This window comes from Oncorhynchus masou, chromosome 28, assembly GCF_036934945.1.
Source record: "Oncorhynchus masou masou isolate Uvic2021 chromosome 28, UVic_Omas_1.1, whole genome shotgun sequence".
Taxonomy (NCBI): domain Eukaryota; kingdom Metazoa; phylum Chordata; class Actinopteri; order Salmoniformes; family Salmonidae; genus Oncorhynchus; species Oncorhynchus masou.
The window spans coordinates 39,254,398-39,276,921 of record NC_088239.1 but is presented as its reverse complement, the minus strand read 5'-3'; the positions used below and the strand labels follow the sequence as shown (position 1 = coordinate 39,276,921).

General features: G+C 41.6%; 1 protein-coding gene across 1 annotated transcript in view; it reads right to left on the bottom strand.

Annotated features, from left to right (window-relative positions):
- The window catches only part of col27a1a (collagen, type XXVII, alpha 1a), a 260,653-nt gene that overhangs the window by 210,742 nt on the left and 27,387 nt on the right, over positions 1 to 22,524 (bottom strand). The window contains exons 4-5 of the mRNA XM_064941974.1: positions 16,196 to 16,249; positions 5,943 to 5,996 (exon numbers count right to left, since the gene is read on the bottom strand). Of these exons, the coding sequence (XP_064798046.1) occupies positions 5,943 to 5,996; positions 16,196 to 16,249 (108 nt within the window). The remainder of the gene's footprint in view (positions 1 to 5,942; positions 5,997 to 16,195; positions 16,250 to 22,524) is intronic.

Here is a 22,524-nt window from a genome sequence, read left to right as displayed (position 1 = left end):
TGGCATGCCCAATTTCAACTTCCTGCTACTCATGCCAAGAATATAAATATGCATATTATTAGTATATTTGGATAGAAAGCACTCTGAAGTTTCTAAAACTGTTTGAATCATGTATGTGAGTATAACAGAACTTATGTAGCAGGCAAAACCCAGAGGACTAACCGTTCAGAATTTTTATATTTTTGGTCTCTGTCTGTCCACTGAGTTCTCATTGGCAAATTATATTTCTTAGGAACCTGTCTTCAGTTCCTACAGCTTCCACTGGATGTCACCAGTCTTTGGAATTTGATTGAGGTTATTCGTTTGTGCAATGAAGAAGTAGGCCATCTAGGAACTGGGTAACACTGTTGAGAGTGCGCAAGACGTGAAAAGTAGCATGGTTTGTTGTCTTCCTGTATTGAATACAGGTAGACCCATCTACAATTTGATTGATTATTAACGTTTAAAAATACCAAAAGTTGTATTACAAAAGTAGTTTGAAATATTTTGGCAAAGTTGAAATATTTTGTAGTGACTTCTTATTTTGGAAGCTGTTTTTTTTCTGGATCAACCGCGTCAAATAAATGGACATTTGGATATATATGGACGGAATTAATTGAACAAAAGGACCAATTGTGATGTTTATGGGACATATTGGAGTGCCAACAAAAGAAGCTCGTCAAAGGTAATGCATGTTTTATATTTTTTTTCTGCATTTTGTGTAGCGCTTGCAGGTTTGAAATATGCTACCCTCTTTGTTTACTATTGGGCTATCATCAGAAAATAGCTTCTTATGCTTTTGCCAAAAATACTTTTTATAATCTGACATTTTGGCTGGATTCACAACAAGTGTAGCTTTAATTGAGTATCTTACATTTAAATTTACATTTAATGAAAGTTTGATTTTTATATATTTTTTTTTATTTTCCATGCTTTATTTTCACTGTTTTTAGCCCAAGTGGGACGCAACCATCCCCTATACCATAAGAAGTTAATGGATTTGTCTGAACACGCCGCAACTGGATCTATAACTTTGGGAGAATTTGTTTTTCTTTAACCATCACCAAACGGACATTTAATTATTTCTTGTAAAATACAATAGATACATGGCTGGTTCTTTTTTTCCTTACACTGTAGTTTTATGTACCTAGCCATCAAATTTCCAAGATACTTTATTTTGATGACTTCCCGGAAGATCTGGCCCTGGGGAACGACCTAAGGCCGTCGGCCTATTTTAATTACACTCACAGACGTCTAGTAAGGGACCGTACATTTGCAATACGGAGATCCTCATCAACCATACGGGTAATGCCACCAGCGTCACTCATGTAGGAAAATGTTGTAGTTGGGGATGGAAATTTCTGAATTTTTGGTGGCCTTCCTAAGCAAGGAATCAGACAGTGTGACAGGAAGTTAAAGTTTGGTTGCAAATGGGTCTTCTAAATAGACAATGACCCCAAGCATACTTACAAAGTGGCCTAAGGACATCAAAGTCAAGGCATTGGAGTGGCCATCACAAAGCCCTGACCTCAATCCTATAGAAACCTTTGTGGTCAGAACTGAAAAGGCGTGTGCAAGCAAGGAGGCCTACAAACCTGACTCGGTTACACCAGCTCTGCCAGGAGGAATGGGCCAAAATTCACCCAACTTATTGTGGGAGGCTTGTGGAAGGTTACCCAAAATGTTGACCCAAGTTACACAATTTAAAGGCAATGCTACCAAATACGAATTGAATGTATGTAAACTTCTAACCCACTGGATGAAAGAAATCAAATCTAAAATAAATCATTCTGTCTACTATTATTCTGACATTTCACATTCTTAAAATAAAGTGGTGATCCTAACTGACCTAAGACGGGGAATTCTTACTCGGATTAAATGTCAGGAATTGTGAAAAAATGAGTTTAAATGTATTTGGCTAAGGTGTATGTAAACTTCAGACTTCAACTGGAGCTCTTTTCAGTAGCTATTTATCAAGTTGTAAATTACAGTGCATGACGAATGGTGCTATTTCAACCATATAAAATGATTCAATGAAGCGGATGCTAGCTAGGGACTGTTTTGCTAGCACAGACTGGAATATGTTCCGGGTTTCATCCGAGGAGGTTTCATTAAGGAGTTTACCACATCAGTCACTGGATTTCTTATTAAGTGCACAGACTTAGTCCCCACAATGATCATACAATGCATATCCCAACCAGAAGCCATGGATTACAGGCGACATCCACTCTGAGCTAAAGGCTAGAGCTGCCGCTTTCAAGGAGCTGGACGCTGAAAAGAAATCTCACTACGCCCTCCATCGAACCATCAATATCTAAATGTTTCAAGCAGACCACCATAGTCCCTGGGCCCAAGAATGCCAAGATAACCTGTCCAAATGACTATCACCCTGTAGCACTCACATCTGTAGCCATGAAATGCCTTGAAAGGCTGGTCATGGCTCATATCATCACAATCATCCCAGACACCCTGGGACCCACTCTAATTCGCATACATACCCGACAGATCTACAGATGATTACATCTCTATTGCACTACACAGTGCTCTTTTCCACCTGGAGAAGAGGAACACCTATGTAATGCTGTTAATTGACTACAGCTCAGGTAGACCTGATCACCGACGACGAGACAACCTACAGAGAAGAGGTCAGAGAACTGGCAGTGTGGTGGCAGGACCACAACCTCTCACTGGAATAGAGTGAAACACATTTTGTTGATACCAGCTGTCAGCTTCACTGACTGACTGGCTAGCACTTAGCAGCTAACGTTAGATATCATATTCTTTCCATAATTCATGTGATAGGTAGCTAGCTAACTAATAACTTGCCTAAACACTTATATTTTTAGGTGAATACGTTGCTGTCTTTTAATACCAATATGTATGTCGATATGCTAGTTTCCCAGTTCAGTACTATGTTAGCTAGCCCAACAGCTAAAGTAGTACTGGGAGGAGGATGCATCAACACCCTGGAAATATGTTTGTGGTGCACTCACTCATAACACTTTTTGAGTGATAAAATGAGGGCATCGTCTTCAAGAGTAATAAGGTAAACAAATGCATGTATTATTCTCAAACATAGCCCATACATTCATTAGTTGCAACCATTAGATCTTTCATTGATTTAAACTAGTAGCTAGCTCATCTTGATCATGTGTTGTTCCTTCTCTCTTTCTAGAAGCAATCAGTTACAAGGCAAAAAAACAGATTGAGGCCTTCAATCAATCTGAGGACAGAGAAATATATGTGCACCAGACAGGTCAAGGCTTCTTGCGTGAATGGCTTTGAGATGTAAATTACACTATAAAAAATGTTAGGTTGTTTGGATGACCGAATTGCTGGGTTGCAGGCATTGGGTCAATAGTTGGGTTGTTTTCTGTACGTACAGCAAGGTTGGGTTGTTGGTGGAGGGTTATTAAGGTTGGGCTATTAACCTCTTGGAACTCTAGGGGCAGTATTTCATTTTTGGATAAAAAAACGTTCCCGTTTTAAACAAGATATTTTGTCACGAAAAGATGCTCGACTATGCATATTTGACAGCTTTGAAAAATGACTTTCCAAAACTGCAAAGATATTATCTGTGAGTGCCACAGAACTGATGCTACAGGCGAAACCAAGATGAAACTTCAAACAGGAAATGAGCAAAATATTTAGCGCTGTTTTCCAATGTCTCCTTATATGGCTGTGAACAAATGCTACAATTTTGCGTTTCCCCAATGCAGCATTGTGAAAGGCATATCATTGGAAAACCATGAGCACATTTACAGGTGTCCGCCCGGTGTCCTGCGTCAAAATTGGTGCGTAAACTTCAGCTGCAAGTATTTTTCCATGTGATTCAGACTTTACAAACGATTTTATGAATATGTGAAAAACACCTTGAGGATTGATTCTAAACAACGTTTGCCATGTTTCAGTCGATATTATGGAGTTAATTTGGAAAAAAGTTTGGCGTTTTGGTGAATACAGGTTTTTTTGGTAGCCAAACGTGAACAAAACGGAGCGATTTCTCCTACACAAATAATATTTTGAAAAACTGAACATTTGCTATCTAACTGAGAGTCTCCTCATTGAAAACATCTGAAGTTTTTCAAAGGTAAATGATTTTATTTGAATGCTTTTCACAGAATTTTTGTGAAAATGTTGAAAACATCTGGCAAAGGTAAATGATTTTATTTGAATGCTTCTTGTTTTTGTGCTAAAATATAGCTATGCTAGCTATCAATACTCTTACACAAATGCTTGTTTAGCTATGGTTGAAAAGCATATTTTGAAAATCTGAGATGACAGTGTTGTTAACAAAAGTCTAAGCTTGAGGGCAAATATATTTATTTCATTTAATTTTGCGATTTTCATGAAAAGTTAACGTTGCGTTATGCTAATGAGCTTGAGGCTATAAATAGGATCCCGGATCCGGGATTGCTCGTCGCATGAAGTTAATATTTGACCCAGCCAATGGGTTAATTCTCCCGCCACCAGCGCATGAAGTCCACCGGAACGTGAGAAAGTCTTCCAGTTCTAGTGCTACTGAGTGACTGACTGAGTGGAAATTGGCTAATGTTATTTTGACAGACAAAAGGTGTTTTGGCTGACTGAAAACAGCAAGTAACAAACATTACAAATGATGAATTTCATGGTCATTCAGGTTAAATAGGTTGTCCTATCATAAAAGGTAGGTAGCTAATGTTAGCTTGAGCGTTAGCTAACGACTGTTAGACAGCGAGCCATTTTCTGTGGTAATATCTCTGTCTGTGGTAATGTTAGTTAGCTAACGTTAGTATCATTACCATGCTCGCTAAGCTAACTCACTGAAGTGTTGTCGCACAATATAACTAAATGTAAACAAAAAAAATATGATGTTTTGGTTACCTAGCTACCTTCGCTAGCTAAGTCTGACACTTCTTTTGGACTGTCTCGGACACTGTTTCACCCGTAAGCTAACAGTAGCTAAAATGTTGCAATGCACAAAAATGTCATCTTACTAATCAAATCAAAGTTAATTTGTCACGTACGCCGAATACAACAGGTGTCGACATTACAGTGAAATGCTTACTTACAGGCTCTAACCAATGGTGCGGAGAAAGAAAAGAAAAAGAAAAGGTGTGTGTAGGTAAGTAAAGAAATATAACAACAGTAGAAAGACATTTGAAAAAAGAGTATCAAGGCTATATACAGACACCTGTTAGTCAGGCTTATTGAGGTAGAATGTACATGTAGGTATCATTAAAGTGCATATTTGATGAACAGAGAGTAGCAGAAGTGTAAAAAGAGGGGTTGGAGGGTGGTGGGACACAATGCAGATAGCCCGGTTAGCAAGTGTGCGGGAGCACTGGATGGTCGGGCCAATTTAGGTAGTATGTACATGAATGTATAGTTAAAGTGACTATGCATATAAGATAAACAGAGAGTAGCAGCAGTGTAAAAGAGCGGTTGGGGGGGAGGCACACAATGCAAATAGTCCGGGTAACCATTTGGTTACCTGTTCAGGAGTCTTAGGGCTTGGGAGTAAAAACTTTTGAGAAGCCTTTTTGTCCTAGACTTGGCACTCTGGTACCGCTTGCCCTGTGGTAGTAGAGAGAACAGTCTATGACTGGGGTGGCTGGGGTTTTTGATGATTTTTAGGGCCTTCCCCCTGACACCGCCTGGTGTAGAGGTCCTGGGTGGCAGGCAGCTTTGCCCCAGTGATGTACTGGGCCGTACGCACTACCCTCTGAAGTGCCTTGCGGTCGGAGGCCGAGCAATTGCTGTACCAGGCAGTGATTAAACCAGTCAGGCAGGATGAACTCGATGTTACTAGCTCGGACTATGCTGATAGCTCATTTATTGAGGAAAAATGCAATTACTATGACTGTGATATGTAGTTGTCCCAACTAGCTTGAATTCACTAACTGTAAGTTGCTCTGAATATGAGTTTCTGCTAAAAGACTCAAATGTACAAATAAAAAAAATGGTGTGTGTGTGGGACATACCTTAAGCCCAGGTGGACCTGGACGGCCAGGTTTTCCATGGGGACCGGGTCCACCCTATCAGAGACAGAACACAATCAAACGTTGATCAGAATGACAATCATTATGTTGGCATAAGCAGAGGCCGTGGGTAGTCCCCCATCTCCTACAGCTGAAGTCGGAAGATAGCATACACCTTAGCCAAATACATTTAAACTCAGTTTTTCACAATTCCTGATATTTAATCACACACTTTTTCAGTTCTGCCCACACATTTTCTATAGGATTGAGGTCAGGGCTTTGTGATGGCCACTCCAATACCTTGACCTAGTTGTCCTTAAGCCATTTTGCCACAACTTTGGAAGTATGCTTGTGGCCATTGTCCATTTGGAAGACCCATTTGTAACCAAACTTCCTGACTGATGTCTTGAGATGTTGCTTCAATATATCCACATTTTTCTTCTTCATGATTCCATCTATTTTGTGAAGTGCACCAGTCCTTCCTGCAGCAAAGCACCACCACAACATGATGCTGCCACCCCCGTACTTCATGGTTTGGATGGTGTTCTTCGGATTGCAAGCCTCCCCCTTTTTCTTCCAAACAAAACGATGGTCATTATGGCCAAACAGTTCTATTTTTGTTTCCTCAGACCAGAGGACATGTCTACAAAAAGTACGATCTTTGTCCCCATGTGCAGTTGCAAACCATAGTCTGGATTTTTTTTATGGAGGTTTTGGAGCAGTGGCTTCTTCCTTGCTGATCGGCCTGGGATTGATTTGCACTTTTCGCACCAAAGTATGTTCATATCTAGGAGACGGAACGCGTTTCCTTCCTGAGCGGTATGACGGCTGCCTGGTCCAATGGTGTTTATACTTGTGTACTATTGTTTGTACAGATGACCGTACCTTCAGGCATTTGGAATTTTGTTTCTGAGGTCTTGGTTGATTTCTTTTGATTTTCCCACGATGTCAAGCAAAATAGACACTGAGTTTGAAGGTAGGCCTCCACAGGTACACCTCCAATTGACTCAAATTATGTCAATTAGCCTATCAGAAGCTTCTAAAGCCATGACATCATTTTCTGGAATTTTCCAACCTGTTTCAAGGCACAGTCAACTTAGTGTATGTAAACTTCTGACCCACTGAAATTTTGATACAGTGAATTATAAGTGTAATAATCTGTCTGTAAACAATTGTTGGAAAAATGACTTGTGTCATGGAAAAATGACTTGTATCAGGCAAAAAAAATGGTAGCTTGTGTACGTACAGACACAAACACAGGCAGAAACATGCATAAAAATGAAGAAACACAGACACCACGCATACACAGTTTTATTTTATTTTTTATTTCACCTTTATTTAACCAGGTAGGCAAGTTGAGAACAAGTTCTCATTTACAATTGCGACCTGGCCAAGATAAAGCAAAGCAGTTCGACACATACAACGACACAGAGTTACACATGGAGTAAAACAAACATACAGTCAATAATACAGTATATGCAAGTCTATATACGATGTGAGCAAATGAGGTGAGATAAGGGAGGTAAAGGCAAAAAAGGCCATGGTGGCAAAGTAAATACAATATAGCAAGTAAAACACTGGAATGGCAGATTTTCAATGGAAGAATGTGCAAAGTAGAAATAAAAATAATGGGGTGCAAAGGAGCAAAATAAATAAATTAATTAAATACAGTAGGGAAAGAGGTAGTTGTTTGGGCTAAATTATAGGTGGGCTATGTACAGATGCAGTAATCTGTGAGCTGCTCTGACAGTTGGTGCTTAAAGCTAGTGAGGGAGATAAGTGTTTCCAGTTTCAGAGATTTTTGTAGTTCGTTCCAGTCATTGGCAGCAGAGAACTGGAAGGAGAGGCGGCCAAAGAAAGAATTGTTTTTTTCAGCAGACTGGAGAGATATACCTGCTGGAGCGCGTGCTACAGATGGGAGATGCTATGGTGACCAGCGAGCTGAGATAAGGGGGGACTTTACCTAGCAGGGTCTTGTAGATGACATGGAGCCAGTGGGTTTGGCGACGAGTATGAAGTGAGGGCCAGCCAACGTGAGCGTACAAGTCGCAATGGTGGGTAGTATATGGGGCTTTGGTGACAAAACGGATTGCACTGTGATAGACTGCATCAAATTTGTTGAGTAGGGTATTGGAGGCTATTTTGTAAATGACATCGCCGAAGTCGAGGATTGGTAGGATGGTCAGTTTTACAAGGGTATGTTTGGCAGCATGAGTGAAGGATGCTTTGCTGCGAAATAGGAAGCCAATTCTAGATGTAACTTTGGATTGGAGATGTTTGATATGGGTCTGGAAGGAGAGTTTACAGTCTAACCAGACACCTAAGTATTTGTAGTTGTCCACGTATTCTAAGTCAGAGCCGTCCAGAGTAGTGATGTTGGACAGGCGGGCAGGTGCAGGTAGCGATCGGTTGAAGAGCATGCATTTAGTTTTACTTGTATTTAAGAGCAATTGGAGGCCACGGAAGGAGAGTTGATGGCATTGAAGCTTGCCTGGAGGGTTGTTAACACAGTGTCCAAAGAAGGGCCAGAAGTATACAGAATGGTGTCGTCTGCGTAGAGGTGGATCAGAGACTCACCAGCAGCAAGAGCGACCTCATTGATGTATACAGAGGAGAGAGTCGGTCCAAGAATTGAAGCCTGTGGCACCCCCATAGAGACTGCCAGAGGTCCGGACAGCAGACCCTCCGATTTGACACACTGAACTCTATCAGAGAAGTAGTTGGTGAACCAGGTGAGGCAATCATTTGAGAAACCAAGGCTGTCGAGTCTGCCGATGAGGATGTGGTGATTGACAGAGTCGAAAGCCTTGGCCAGATCAATGAATACGGCTGCACAGTAATGTTTCTTATCAATGGCGGTTAAGATATCGTTTAGGACCTTGAGCGTGGCTGAGGTGCACCCATGACCAGCTCTGAAACCAGATTGCATAGCAGAGAAGGTATGGTGAGATTCGAAATGGTCGGTAATCTGTTTGTTGACTTGGCTTTCGAAGACCTTAGAAAGGCATGGAAGGATAGATATAGGTCACATGGATTGGTGTACATTTCATTTTGTCCATTGGTTCAAATTTATTCGACAGCAGTGGTTCCCAAACTTTAGATAGTCCCGTACTCCTTCAAACATCCAAACTCCAGCTCTGTACCCTCTCTAACAAAGGGTCAGCACACTCTCAAAAGTTTTTTCCATCATTTTAAGCCTGCCACACACTATAAGATACATTTATTAAATATAAGAATGAGTGTGTTTTTACACAACCCAGCTTGTGGGAAGCAACAGTGAGCTCTTATAGGACCAGGGCACAAATAATAATAAACTTTTCAAGACCATGTCTTTCAAAGATAATTCGTAAAAATCCAAATAACTTCACAGATCTTCATTGTAAAGGGTTTAAACACTATTGCCCATGCTTGTTCAATGGCCCATAAACAATTAATGAACATGCACCTGTGGAACGGTCGTTAAGACACTAACAGCTTACAGACAGTGGGCAATTAAATCAGTTTTGTTTTATGTTTTTCTGCCATGCGTAATATGTAATGTATAATGGCACAAGCCTATGCATATGCCTATGTATGTTTTTGAATTAAACCTCACCTTAGAAAGCACTGTCCATTTTGTTGTGTTTGAAACAACATCCACAATGACCATGTTTTGCACTCAGTTTCAACCTGCTGTTGAACTTCTTCCTTCAAATTGATCATCACAGTGAGGTGAGCTTTAAAAGTAGCATACTGTTTTAATGATGTGTTTGTGATTTAAGATTGCATTTTCAGTGATGTCAGAGTGGTTAGAGGAACAATAGAGTCCTGAGTACCAGGCCATTTGGGCCTGAATGTCATTAGCAAATTGGGTACTAAAAAAGGATGTCCAGAGTGGATAAGAGAAGATTACTGTGACTCAACAGTCACATGGAATTTTACTGCGATCATGGCACATGACTGCCAGAGTGATGGTAATATGGTCACTGCAACAGCCCTAGTAGTATTCTACTATGGTATTTCAGAGTGTCGTTGACTAATCTAGAAATGAACAACAACTATCTAAAGTGAGGAATGCTAAACCTGCAGTGTAAAATTGGGTTACCGATGGATTATTTCAGCAATCAACAACAAGAGCTTATCTTTCAAATGGAAACCATTCCTCCATCTGGCCTGAGGGTGGTGTTGAGTGTGTTCTGCAGTATGCACGTGTGGCGAGCGGCGAGAGACTGAAAAGGCATTTGTTTTAGGGGGGAGTTAATAGGCAGCTTTTATATATGCAGGTGTTAAGCGTAAGCCCACAGAAGCAGCCTCACCGTTCTACAGAGCCCTGTATAACTCTTTATATTTCTCCCTGTGAGGGTCATGTCTTCTGCAAACTATTCAATGCCATACAACTCTCCTTCCGTTGCCTCCAATTGCTCTTAAATACAAGTTAAACTAAATGCATGCTCTTCAACCGATCGCTGACTGCACCTGCCCGCCTGTCCAACATCACTACTCTGGACGGCTCTGACTTAGAATACGTGGACAACTACAAATACCTAGGTGTCTGGTTAGATTGTAAACTCTCCTTCCAGACCCACATCAAACATCTCCAATCCAAAGTTAAATCTAGAATTGGCTTCCTATTTCGCAAACAAAGCATCCTTCACTCATGCTGCCAAACATACCCTTGTAAAACTGACCATCCTACCAATCCTCGACTTCGGCGATGTCATTTACAAAATAGCCTCCAATACCCTACTCAACAAATTTGATGCAGTCTATCACAGTGCAATCCGTTTTGTCACCAAAGCCCCAAATACTACCCACCATTGCGACCTATACGCTCTCGTTGGCTGGCCCTCGCTTCATACTCGTCTCCAAACCCACTGGCTCTCTGTCATCTACAAGACCCTGCTAGGTAAAGTTCCCCCTTATCTCAGCTCGCTGGTCACCATAGCATCACACACCTGTAGCACGCGCTCCAGCAGGTATATCTCTCTGGTCACCCCCAAAACCAATTCTTTCTTTGGCCGCCTCTCCATCCAGTTCTCTGCTGCCAATGACTGGAACGAACTACAAAAATCTCTGAAACTGGAAACACTTATCTCCCTCACTAGCTTTAAGCACCAACTGTCAGAGCAGCTCACAAATTACTGCACCTGTACATAGCCCACCTATAATTTAGCCCAAACAACTACCTCTTTCCCTACTGTATTTATTTTATTTTTTAATTTATTTTGCTCCTTTGCACCTCATTATTTTTATTTCTACTTTGCACATTCTTCCACTGCAAATCTCCCATTCCAGTGTTTTACTTGCTATATTGTATTTACTTTGCCACCATGGCCTTTTTTTGCCTTTACCTCCCTTATCTTACCTCATTTGCGCACATCGTATATAGACTTGTTTATACTGTATTATTGACTGTATGTTTGTTTTACTCCATGTGTAACTCTGTGTCGTTGTATGTGTCGAACTGCTTTGCTTTATCTTGGCCAGGTCGCAATTGTAAATGAGAACTTGTTCTCAACTTGCCTACCTGGTTAAATAAAGGTTAAATAAAGGTAAAAAAAAACTATTAACAGAGCTGTGTGTGTGGTGCGAACATGTCTGCATTCATAGATGTGAGCATGTGAGCGTGCACGAGCGTGAGCAATGTGGTGAGGAATTCACAGTATAGGATTTCTGTGGATGCCTGTTTTGTTTGAAGCTCAGTGTCAACTCCAGACAGCAGTGTTTGAGGGGAACCTGTAAATTAGCTTAAGCCTGCCCGCTCCCTTCCTCTCTCCTCTGTGGTGCCTGGTGTAGATCAGTGTTGGCTGTCTGAGGGGGCAAGGGATGGCTGTGTATATACCCGTTTCTATCTCTGAACCACACTTCAGCCACCCTTGGCCTCAATAAGGTGCACCTTCTATATGAGATGGATTACAGGTGGCAGTTTTGTTACATGCTGAATGTATCTGTCTGAAACTGATGTGTCCTGCTACCACAGACAAGGTGAGAGGGCTGGTGGGGTTAAAATACCCTTAATTAGATGCAGACAAAGAGGTCTTTCTACTATGGAAGTAGGAGGGGTTTCCCTCAAGTCTCTCACTCTCTCTCTCACACACACTCACTCACACACACACACACACTCACTCTCTCTCACACACACACACACACACACACACACACACACACACACACACACACACACACACACACACACACACACACACACACACACACACACACACACACACACACACAGAGTTACATAACACACAGTTGCATACACACACACACTGTATACACCATGGCTGTCTGTGTCTTGATCACAACAGTAAAATGCATGATACTGTAAGCTGGATCAGAAAGAATTTTGCCACTGTCCTTTGCATTTGCTAGCTCACAGAGTCAGATGCGCTGAGGAAGTTTGACTGACTTTAGAAAATCAAATTGTCCAACCTTTCCGCTTGTCGTTGACAGCGAAATTCTATCTACGTCACTACGTCACACTTACATTTCTAAATAAAGGGTCTCGCAAAATATAGGCAAAAAAAGCACCGCCAGCTAGCTATCAACTCGTGGTGTTTGGAGGACAAAGAATGCTGAGTTGCATCCAAAGAACACCATACCTACTGTGAAGCATGGGGGTGGAAACATCATGCATTGGGGATGTTTTTCTGCAAAGGGACCAGGACGACTGATCCGTGTAAAGGAAAGAATGAATGGGGCCATGTATCGTGAGATTTTGAGTGAAAACTCCTTCCATCAGCAAGGGCATTGAAGATGAAACGTGGCTGGGTCTTTCAGCATGACAATGATCCCAAACACACCGCCCGGGCAACGAAGGAGTGGCTTCGTAAGAAGCATTTCAAGGTCCTGGAGTGGCCTAGCCAGTCTCCAGATCTCAACCCCATAGAAAATCTTTGGAGGGAGTTGAAAGTCCGTGTTGCCCAGTAACAGCCCCAAAACATCACTGCTCTAGAGGAGATCTGCATGGAGGAATGGGCCAAAATACCAGCAACAGTGTGTGAAAACCATTGTGAAGACTTACAGAAAATGTTTGACCTCTTTCATTGCCAACAAAGGGTATATAACAAAGTATTGAGATAAACTTTTGTTATTGACCAAATACTTATTTTCCACCATATTTTGCAAATAAATTCATAACAAATCCTACAATGTGATTTTCTGGATTTTTTTCTTCTCATTTTGTCTGTCATAGTTGAAGTGTACCTATGATGAAAATTACAGGCCTCTCTCATCTTTTTAAGTGGAAGAACTTGCACATTTGGTGGCTGACTAAATACTTTTTTAGCCCCACTGTATACTTGGACAAGATGTAAATTACGGTGAGTGTTAATGTTTGATAACAACCTACCTTAGCTAGCTAGCTAGAATACACATGCTTAGCACATAACATGTTTCAACTGCACAAGCGCCAAAGTTCATATAGCTAGCTAGCTAGCTACCATTAAGAAATTATACATTATCTTGTCATTTAGAGGTAACGTTAGTTTAAGTCAAGTTAAATCGCTGGCGAGCTGACTTGAAAATGTAGCTAGAAACTGTCACCCAGTTAGCCCAGAACACTGAACATCTTTTGATAGGACTGACACATCAAATCAAATTTTATTTGTCACATACACATGGTTAGCAGATGTTAATGCGAGTGTAGCAAAATGCTTGTGCTTCTAGTTCCGACAATGCAGTAATAACCAACCAGTAATCTAGCTAACAATTCTATAACTACTACCTTATAGACACAAGTGTAAGGGGATAAAGAATATGTACATAAAGATATATGAATGAGTGATGGTACAGAGCGGCATAGACAAGATACAGTAGATGGTATTAAGTACAGTATATACATATGAGATGAGTATGTAAACAAAGTGGCATAGTTAAAGTGGCTAGTGATACATGTATTACATAAAGATGCAGTAGATGATATAGAGTACAGTATATACGTATACATATGAGATGAATAATGTAGGGTATGTAAACATTATATTAGGTTGTTTTGTTTAAAGTGTCTAGTGATATATTTTACATCATTTCCCATCAATTCCCATTATTAAAGTGGCTGGAGTTGAGTCAATGTGTTGGCAGCAGCCACTCAATGTTAGTGGTGGCTGTTTAACAGTCTGATGGCCTTGAGATAGAAGCTATTTTTCAGTCTCTCTGTCCCAGCTTTGATGCACCTGTACTGACCTCGCCTTCTGGATGATAGCGTGGTGAACAGGCAGTGGCTCAGGTGGTTGTTGTCCTTGATGATCTTTATGGCCTTCCTGTGACATCGGGTGGTGTAGGTGTCCTGGAGGGCAGGTAGTTTGCACCCGGTGATGCGTTGTGCAGACCTCACTACCCTCTGGAGAGCCTTACGGTTGTGGGCAGAGCAGTTGCCGTACCAGGCGGTGATACAGCCCGACAGGATGCTCTCGATTGTGCATCTGTAGAAATTTGTGAGTGTTTTTGGTGACAAGCCGAATTTCTTCAGCCTCCTGAGGTTGATGAGGCGCTGCTGCACCTTCTTCACGATGCTGTCTGTGTGGGTGGACCAATTCAGTTTGTCTGTGATGTGTACGCCGAGGGACTTAAAACTTACTACCCTCTCCACTACTGTTCCATCGATGTGGATAGGGGGGTGTTCCCTCTGCTGTTTCCCGAAGTCCACAATCATCTCCTTAGTTTTGTTGACGTTGAGTGTGAGGCTATTTTCCTGACACCACACTCCGAGGGCCCTCACCTCCTCCCTGTAGGCCGTCTCATCGTTGTTTGTAATCAAGCTTACCACTGTTGTGTCGTCCGCAAACTTGATGATTGAGTTGGAGGCGTGCGTGGCCACGCAGTCGTGGGTGAACAGGGAGTACAGGAGAGGGCTTAGAACGCACCCTTGTGGGGCCTCAGTGTTGAGGATCAGCGGGGTGGAGATGTTGTTGCCTACCTTCACCACCTGGGGGCGGCCCGTCAGGAAGTCCAGTACCCAGTTGCACAGGGCGGGGTCGAGACCCAGTGTCTCGAGCTTGATGATGAGCTTGGAGGGCACTATGTTGTTAAATGCTGAGCTGTAGTCGATGAACAGCATTCTAACAGTTGTTATAGTGATGTGCAAAGATGATTTGATGTTCATAAACATATTACATTTTTACGTTTTTATTATGTGTATTTTACACATTGTCATTTATGGGACTTGCAAGAGACGCAAAATGAATCAGAGGAGAGACAAGCAGCTGTCTCCACAGTGGCTGAGGTGAGTGTAACCTATATACCTGTATATAGCTAGTTCTGGATGCCCCAATTAAGTGATTGTGTTTTTGTTAATGTCTCTGATGTGGCCCACTGGTAGACTGGCATTATGCATCATTGTATGTTATCCAAAACAGTTAAATGTGTTGTTTTTACCAAAGAGTCAATTAGTATTTCTCCCGGTCTATCTCTGTCTCTATTTCAATCTCTCTCTCTTTGTCTGTCTTTATTCATCTTTCTTTTTATACCCCCACCCTTTCTCTCTTTCTGCACCCCCATCTCATCTCACTCTCATGTTTTTCACATGAGCGAGAGCAGAGTGTACCCTTGATATGAGAACAGAAGGTCTCTGATGTGTCCCGTTGGTAGATTGGCATTATACATCCTTGTATGTTATCCAAAACAGTTAAATATGTTGTTATTACCACAGGATTAGCTAATCTCTCTATCTCTCACAAATTAAGATTCCTCTGTGTTTAGAGGTTTTCTTAGGCATCCTGTCAGATAGGTAGTCTTTTCAAAGGTCTCTTTATGTGAGTTTTTCTGTTTATGCCTGGAGGTCAACGCTCTCAGCCCTACACTTATTAGGGTCAATCTGACTGCAATACATACAAAGGGTGTGGTGGTGTGTCTGAGTAGCAGAGCCCCTTTACCTCCCTGGGGGGGGGGGGTGATTAGTGTGTGTTTGTTTGGAACTCTGATGCAGTGGCAGCAACCGTCATAACAGACCACGTTAAACAGCCTTCAGCCGAGCAGATACTAATGCACACAGTAAACCAAGGAATATTGATTTGATTTGACTAGTCAACATATCTTATTTGCTTATATGACCAGTTCCATCGCTATACCCACAGAACTCTATTTCAGAGCGGAGATCTGAGATCTGGTATTTCTATGTTAGGTTAGCAGGCCTGGGGATGGAGGGGGGAGAGGGGAAGAGAGGTAGAGGGGATGTATAAGGAGAGAGGTGAAACAACTTGGCTAACAGAGGGAAGGAGACAGACAATCAAACAAACAAACAACACTGGGGACAGGGAGATGAAATAGAGGCTTACCTGAGGACCCCTCTTCCCTGGTGTGCCTGACTTCCCTGGTGGTCCTGGACGGCCCTGTAAGGTGGGAGAAAAAGCACACACATTTAGTTTTGTTTTTAAATGAAGAAAAAAAAAGATATACAGTACCAGTCAAAAGTTTGTACGCACCTACTCATTCAAAGGTTTTTCTTTATTTTTACATTGTGGAATAATAGTGAAGACGTCAAAACTATGAAATAACACATATGGAATCATGTAGCAACCAAAAAAGTTATTCAAAGTAGCCACCCAAAGTAGCCAGCTTTGCACTCTCTTGGCATTCTATCAACCAGCTTCATGAGGAATGATTTTCCAACTGTCTTGAAGGAGTTAACACATATGCTGAGCACTTGTTGGCCCCCACACTTTCACACCTCCTACTCCATGCTTCACGGTGGGAACCACACATACGGAAATCATCTGTTCACCTACTCTGCGTCTCACAAAGACACGGCAGTTGGAACCAAAAGTCTCAAATTTGAACTCATCAGACCAAAGGACAGATTTCCACCGGTCTAATGTCCATTGCTTGTGTTTCTTGGCCCAAGTAAGTCTCTTCTTCTTATTGGTGTCCTTTTAGTAGTGGTTTCTTTGCAGCAAATCAACCACGAAGGCCTGATTCATGCAGTCTCCTCTGAACAGTTATGTTGAGATGTGTCTGTTACTTGAACTATGTGAAGCAGTTATTTGCGATCTGAGGTGCAGTTAACTCTAATGAATTTATCCTCCTCATCAGAGGTAACTCTGGGTCTTCCTTTCCTGTGGCGGTCCTCATGAGAGCCAGTTTCTTCATAGTGCTTTATTGTTTTTGCGACTTGAAATTTCTTGGAATTTTCCGGATTGACTGACATTCATGTCTTAAAGTAATGATGGACTGTTGTTTCTCTTTTCTTATTTGAGCTGTTCTAACCATAATATGGATTTGGTCTTTTACCAAATAGGGCTATCTTCTGTGTACCACCCCTACCTTGTCACAACTGATTGGCTCAAATGCATTAAGGAAAGAAATTCCACAAATTAACTTTTAACAAGGCACACTTGTTAATTGAAATGCAGTCCAGTTGACTACCTCATGAAGCTGATTGAGAGAATGCCTAGAGTGTGCAAAGCTGTCAGCAAGGCAAAGGCTGGCTACTTTGAAGAATCTCAAATATATAATATATTATACCTTTTTGGATATTACATGATTCCATGTGTTATTTCATAGTTTTGATATCTTCACTATTATTATACAATGTAGAAAATAGTACAAACAAAGAAAAACCTTGAATGACTAGGTGTGTCCAAACCTTTGACTGGTACTGTATACTTTTACCCTATTCTAAATACCCGTATGCTTCTTTAAGAGGGTTTTAAACTATATCAACAGTGAATAACTCTTTAACGTCTGGATTACACACACACACACTACTAACACAGTACTCAACAAGTTCAATCTGAATCTGGGTTGAATGGAGATGAACTAAAAAACACCACCTTTCCTGTAATGCAACTTAATCCCAAACTGGTACTGCTCATAAGAGGCCAGGTGGGTCATGTGTGTTTGTGTGTGTGCGTGTATCTGTGTATGTACAGGGGGCAGGAAACACTAAAAGCACCAGAACATTTCCTGCTTCACTCCCAACGTGTTCAATTTATCAAACTAGGCCCATGGTCATTTATTTTACTTTCAACATAAAAGAGGAAAAAGAGAAGTGAAAAATAAGAGGGTGACCACTACACTGCCTGATGACTGGCCAAAAACAGCATACACCTCCAGCCATGTGTACCATATGTTTCTCCTGTTTGGTTTCCACTGAACATGACCCATGTCTCCTACAGCTTAACTTTAATTAGGCTATAGACCATCCTGGCTCTAACCTGTGACTCCAGCGAAAAAGGGTGGACTTTTGTAAGAGGACATCTCAGTTGGATTTATTGTCCACTTAATTGTGGACATTGTGCCATTTAAATTGTGTTACAGGAGGGCACTCAGGAGTGAAAATAGACTTTCCTGGGCTCACTTCAACTATGTCTGTGTTGTATCTCTTACTGGGCCCTGTCCTCAGCTTTCACACAGAGGAGTGACTGGAGCTGCAGAGTGCTCCAACAAGGCTCCCAAAAAGTGGTAGGTGCTATTAGCTCTTAGAAAAAAAGGGTCCAAAGTGTTCTCTGGCTGTCCCTATAGGATAACCCTATGAAGAACCCTTATGGTTCCAGGTAGAAACCCCTTACATTTTAGTCATTTATATCTAGTGTCTTACAGTAGTGTGTTCTTCTTAAGACAGCAAAGTGGGACAATCATATATCAAAATCAAATCAAATGTTATTTGCCAAATTTTCCAAATACAACAACAAAACAACAACAACAAAACAAAGTTATCAAACAAGTTAGTTGACTTACAATTAATGGAGGACAATACAGTTCTAGGCGAAACAGTGATATCTTTTACAGAAACAAATGGGAGTTCTCTCTGACATTTGTACACCAGTGAAATGCTTACTAACAAGCCCTTAACCAACAATGCAGTGTTAAGAAAAATACCAACAAAAAAACGTCAGTGATGCAAACCGTTAGGATGCTCTCGACGGTGCAGCTGTAGAGAACCTTTTGAGGATCTGAGGACCGAAGCCAAATCTTTTCAGTCTCCTGAGGTGTAATAGGTTTTGTTCTGCCCTCTTCACCACTGTCTTGGTGTGCTTGGACCATGTTAGTTTGTTGGTGATGTGGACACAACTCTCGACCTGTTCCACTACAGCCCCATCGATGTGAATGGGGGCGTGCTCAGCCCTCCTTTTCCTTTAATCCACAATAATCTCCTGAGTCTTGATCACATTGAGGGAGAGGTTGTCGCAAAACACCAGTCTCAACATCAACAGCGAAGAGGCGACTCCGGGATGCTGGCCCTCTCGGCAGAGTTCCTCTGTCCCGTTGTGTTCTTTTGCCCATCATAATCCTTTATTTTTATTGGCCAATCTGAGATATGGCTTTTTCTTTGCAAATGTGCCTAGGTGGCAAGCATCCGGGAATCGCCTCTTCGCTTTGACTGGTGTTTTGCTGGTACAATGTATTGAAGCTGCCTCCACTCCTCTTTCTATTCTGGTTAGAGCCAGTTTGCGCTGTTCTGTGAAGGGAGTAGCACACAGCGTTATATGAGATCTTCAGTTTCTTGGTAATTTCTCACATGAAATGGACTTCATTTCTCTGAACAAGAATAGACTGACGAGTTTCAGAAGAAAGTGTTTCGTTTCTGGCCATTTTGAGCCTGTACTTGAACCCACAAATGATGATGCTCCAGATACTCAACTAGTCTGAAGAAGTCCAGTTTTATTGTTTCTTTAATCAGAACAAACACTTTTCAGCTGTGCTAACATAATTACAAAAGGGTTTTCTAATGATAAATTAGCCTTTTAAGCTGATAAACTTGGATTAGATAACACAACGTGCCATTGAAACACAGGAGTGATGGTTGCTGATAAGGGGCCTCTGACGCCTATGTAGATATTCAAGAAAAAATCTGCCGTTTCCAGCTACAATAGTCATTTACAACATTAACAATGTCTACACTGTATTTCTGATCAATTTGATGTTATTTTAATGGACAACAAATGTGCTTTTCAAGGACATTTCTAAGTGACCCCAAACTTTTGAATGATAGTGTATGTAAAACATCGGACAGACACCCATCCGGTGCATTCGGAAAATATTCAGACCCCTGGACTTTTTCCACATTTTGTTATGTTACAGCCTTATTCAAAAATGTATTAAATAAACACCATACACCATAATGACAAAGCGAAAATCGTTTTTTTAAATTCCCCAAATGTATAAAAAAGTGGTGTTATTTACGTAAGTATTCATATACTTTGCTATGAGACTTGAATTTCAGCTCAGGTACATCCTGTTTCCATTGATCATCCTTGAGATGTTTCTACAACTTGATTGGAGTCCACATGGGATAAATTCAATTGATTGGACATGATTTGGAAAGGCACACACCTGTCTATATAAGGTCCCACAGTTGACAGTGCATGTCAAGAGCAAAAACCAAGCCATGAGGTCGAAAGAATTGTCTGTAGTGCTCCGAGACAGGATTGTGTTGAGGCACAGATCTAGGAAAGGGTACCAAAAAATGTCTGCAGCATTGACGATCCCCAAGAACACAGTGGCCTCCATCATTCTTGAATGGAAGACGTTTAGAACCACCAAGACTCTGACTAGAGCTGGTTGCCCGGCCAAACTGAGCAATCAGGGTAGAAGGGCCTTGATCAGGGAGGTGACCAAGAACCCGATGGTCACTCTGACAGAGCTCTACTGTGTGGAGATGGGAGAACCTTGCAGAAGGACAACCATCTTTTCAGCACTCCACCAATCAGACCTTTATGGTAGAGTAGCCAGACGGAAGCCACTCCTCAGTAAAAGGCACATCACAGCCCGCTTGGACGGCCCCAGGGAGACTCTCAGACCATGAGAAACAAGATTGTCTGGTCTGATGATACCAAGATTGAACTCTTTGGCCTGAACGCAAAGCATCACATCTGATGGAAAACCTGGCACCATCCTTAAGACGAAGCATGGTGGTGACAGCATCATGTTGTGGGAATGCTTTTCAGCGGCAGGGACTGGGAAACTAGTCAGGATCGAGGCAAAGATGAACGTAGCAAAGTGCAGAGACATCCTTGATGAAAACCTGCTCCAGAGTGCTCAGGACCTCAGACTGGGGCGAAGGTTCACATTCCAACAAGACAACAACAAGACAACAAGCACACAGCCAAGACAACGTGGCTTAGGGACAAGTCTCTGAATGTCCTTGAGTGGCCCAACCAGAGTCCGGACTTGAATCCGATCAAACATCTCTGGAAAGACCTGAAAATAGCTGTGCAGTGACGCTCCCCGTCCAACCTGACAGAGCTTGAGAGGATCTGCAGAGAAGATTGTGAGAAACTCCCCAAATACAGGTGTACAAAGCTTGTAGCATCATACCCAAGAAGACTCAAGACTATAATCGCTGCCAAAGGTGCTTCAACCAAGTAGTATAGGGTCTGAATCCTTATGTAAATGTGATATTTTAATTTTCTTTTAATCAATTTGCAAACATTTCTAACAACCTGCTTTTGCTTTGTCCTTATGGTGTGTAGATTGAGGGGAAGAAAAACAATTGAATCAATTTTAGAACAAGGCTGCAATGTAACAAATGTGTATACCGTCAAGGGGTTTAAATACTTTCCGAAGGCACTGTATGTACTCACTGTGAGTCCTTTTGATCAATGTGTGTGTGGTTGTGATCTTATGTTTAGCAGATGTTGTTAAAACATGTGAAATCAGATCATTTCTGTATGGGTGAAATTGTGCTTGGGAAATATCCTGTGCCTGTGTTGTTATCATAATGATTAGCAGGGCTAGTTCAAACATCTGAAAACAGACACTGTGGTGTGTATGTGCTACTTAGATTGAGATGTTTATTAAATCAATTCTATTGAGTGAACATTAAACTCAAAAAGAGCCCATGGAGATGTTTTGAGATTGCTTGCAAGGTATTCAAAATAATTCGCCATCTGCTTGTAGGTGTTGGAAGGGCATGGTGTTGGGGAAAGCACAGAGACAGAGCTGAGCCCTGACAGATGGTTCATCGACCCTTGGTACATCTTCTTCCTGGCCTGGCTCATACCGTCCCCTGCCCTTCTCACCAACATCCAACGCTTCAAGGCGCACCTTCACTCTCTGCCCTGACACTCCATCTACCTCTGCCTCATCTCTTGAACCTGTGTTGGTGCTAAACACATTTGTGCAGATGTTGGTTCAGATGATTTCTTTATTTGCACTATTTTCCTCCTGTGGTATTTCCTCTTGTGATCGTCACCTGGTGAAAAATATCTAGCAAAAGGTCTGCAAATGTCTTTGTCTGATTATTTATACTTAAAGGCATAAAATATGACTGTTCTGTATCAGTCACTCAGTAAACTTGTACTGCTTTGTAAATGAGCTTTTTAAATGAGGTTAATGTCTTGGGAGTCTGTTCTTATTGCCTACAGCTGGACAGTCATTCTCACCAATGTACCATGGTAGGAAGGTTCCCACTACACATTACACAAGGCTTTACATGGTAATGTAGATTAGGTTACTGTCTTGAGGATCTAGTCTTAATATACTGTATATGACAAACTAAAACAACATGAGGATGAAGTGACTGTCATCACGGTAATCTTTATTGTGATTTGTAATGTGTGAATAAGAAAAACAGTAGCTCACAACATGACATACTGTATAAACAGTAATCTCCCAGAGAAAGAGAACCTATTTACTGTAGGGTGTCACGTGTGATGGCAGCATC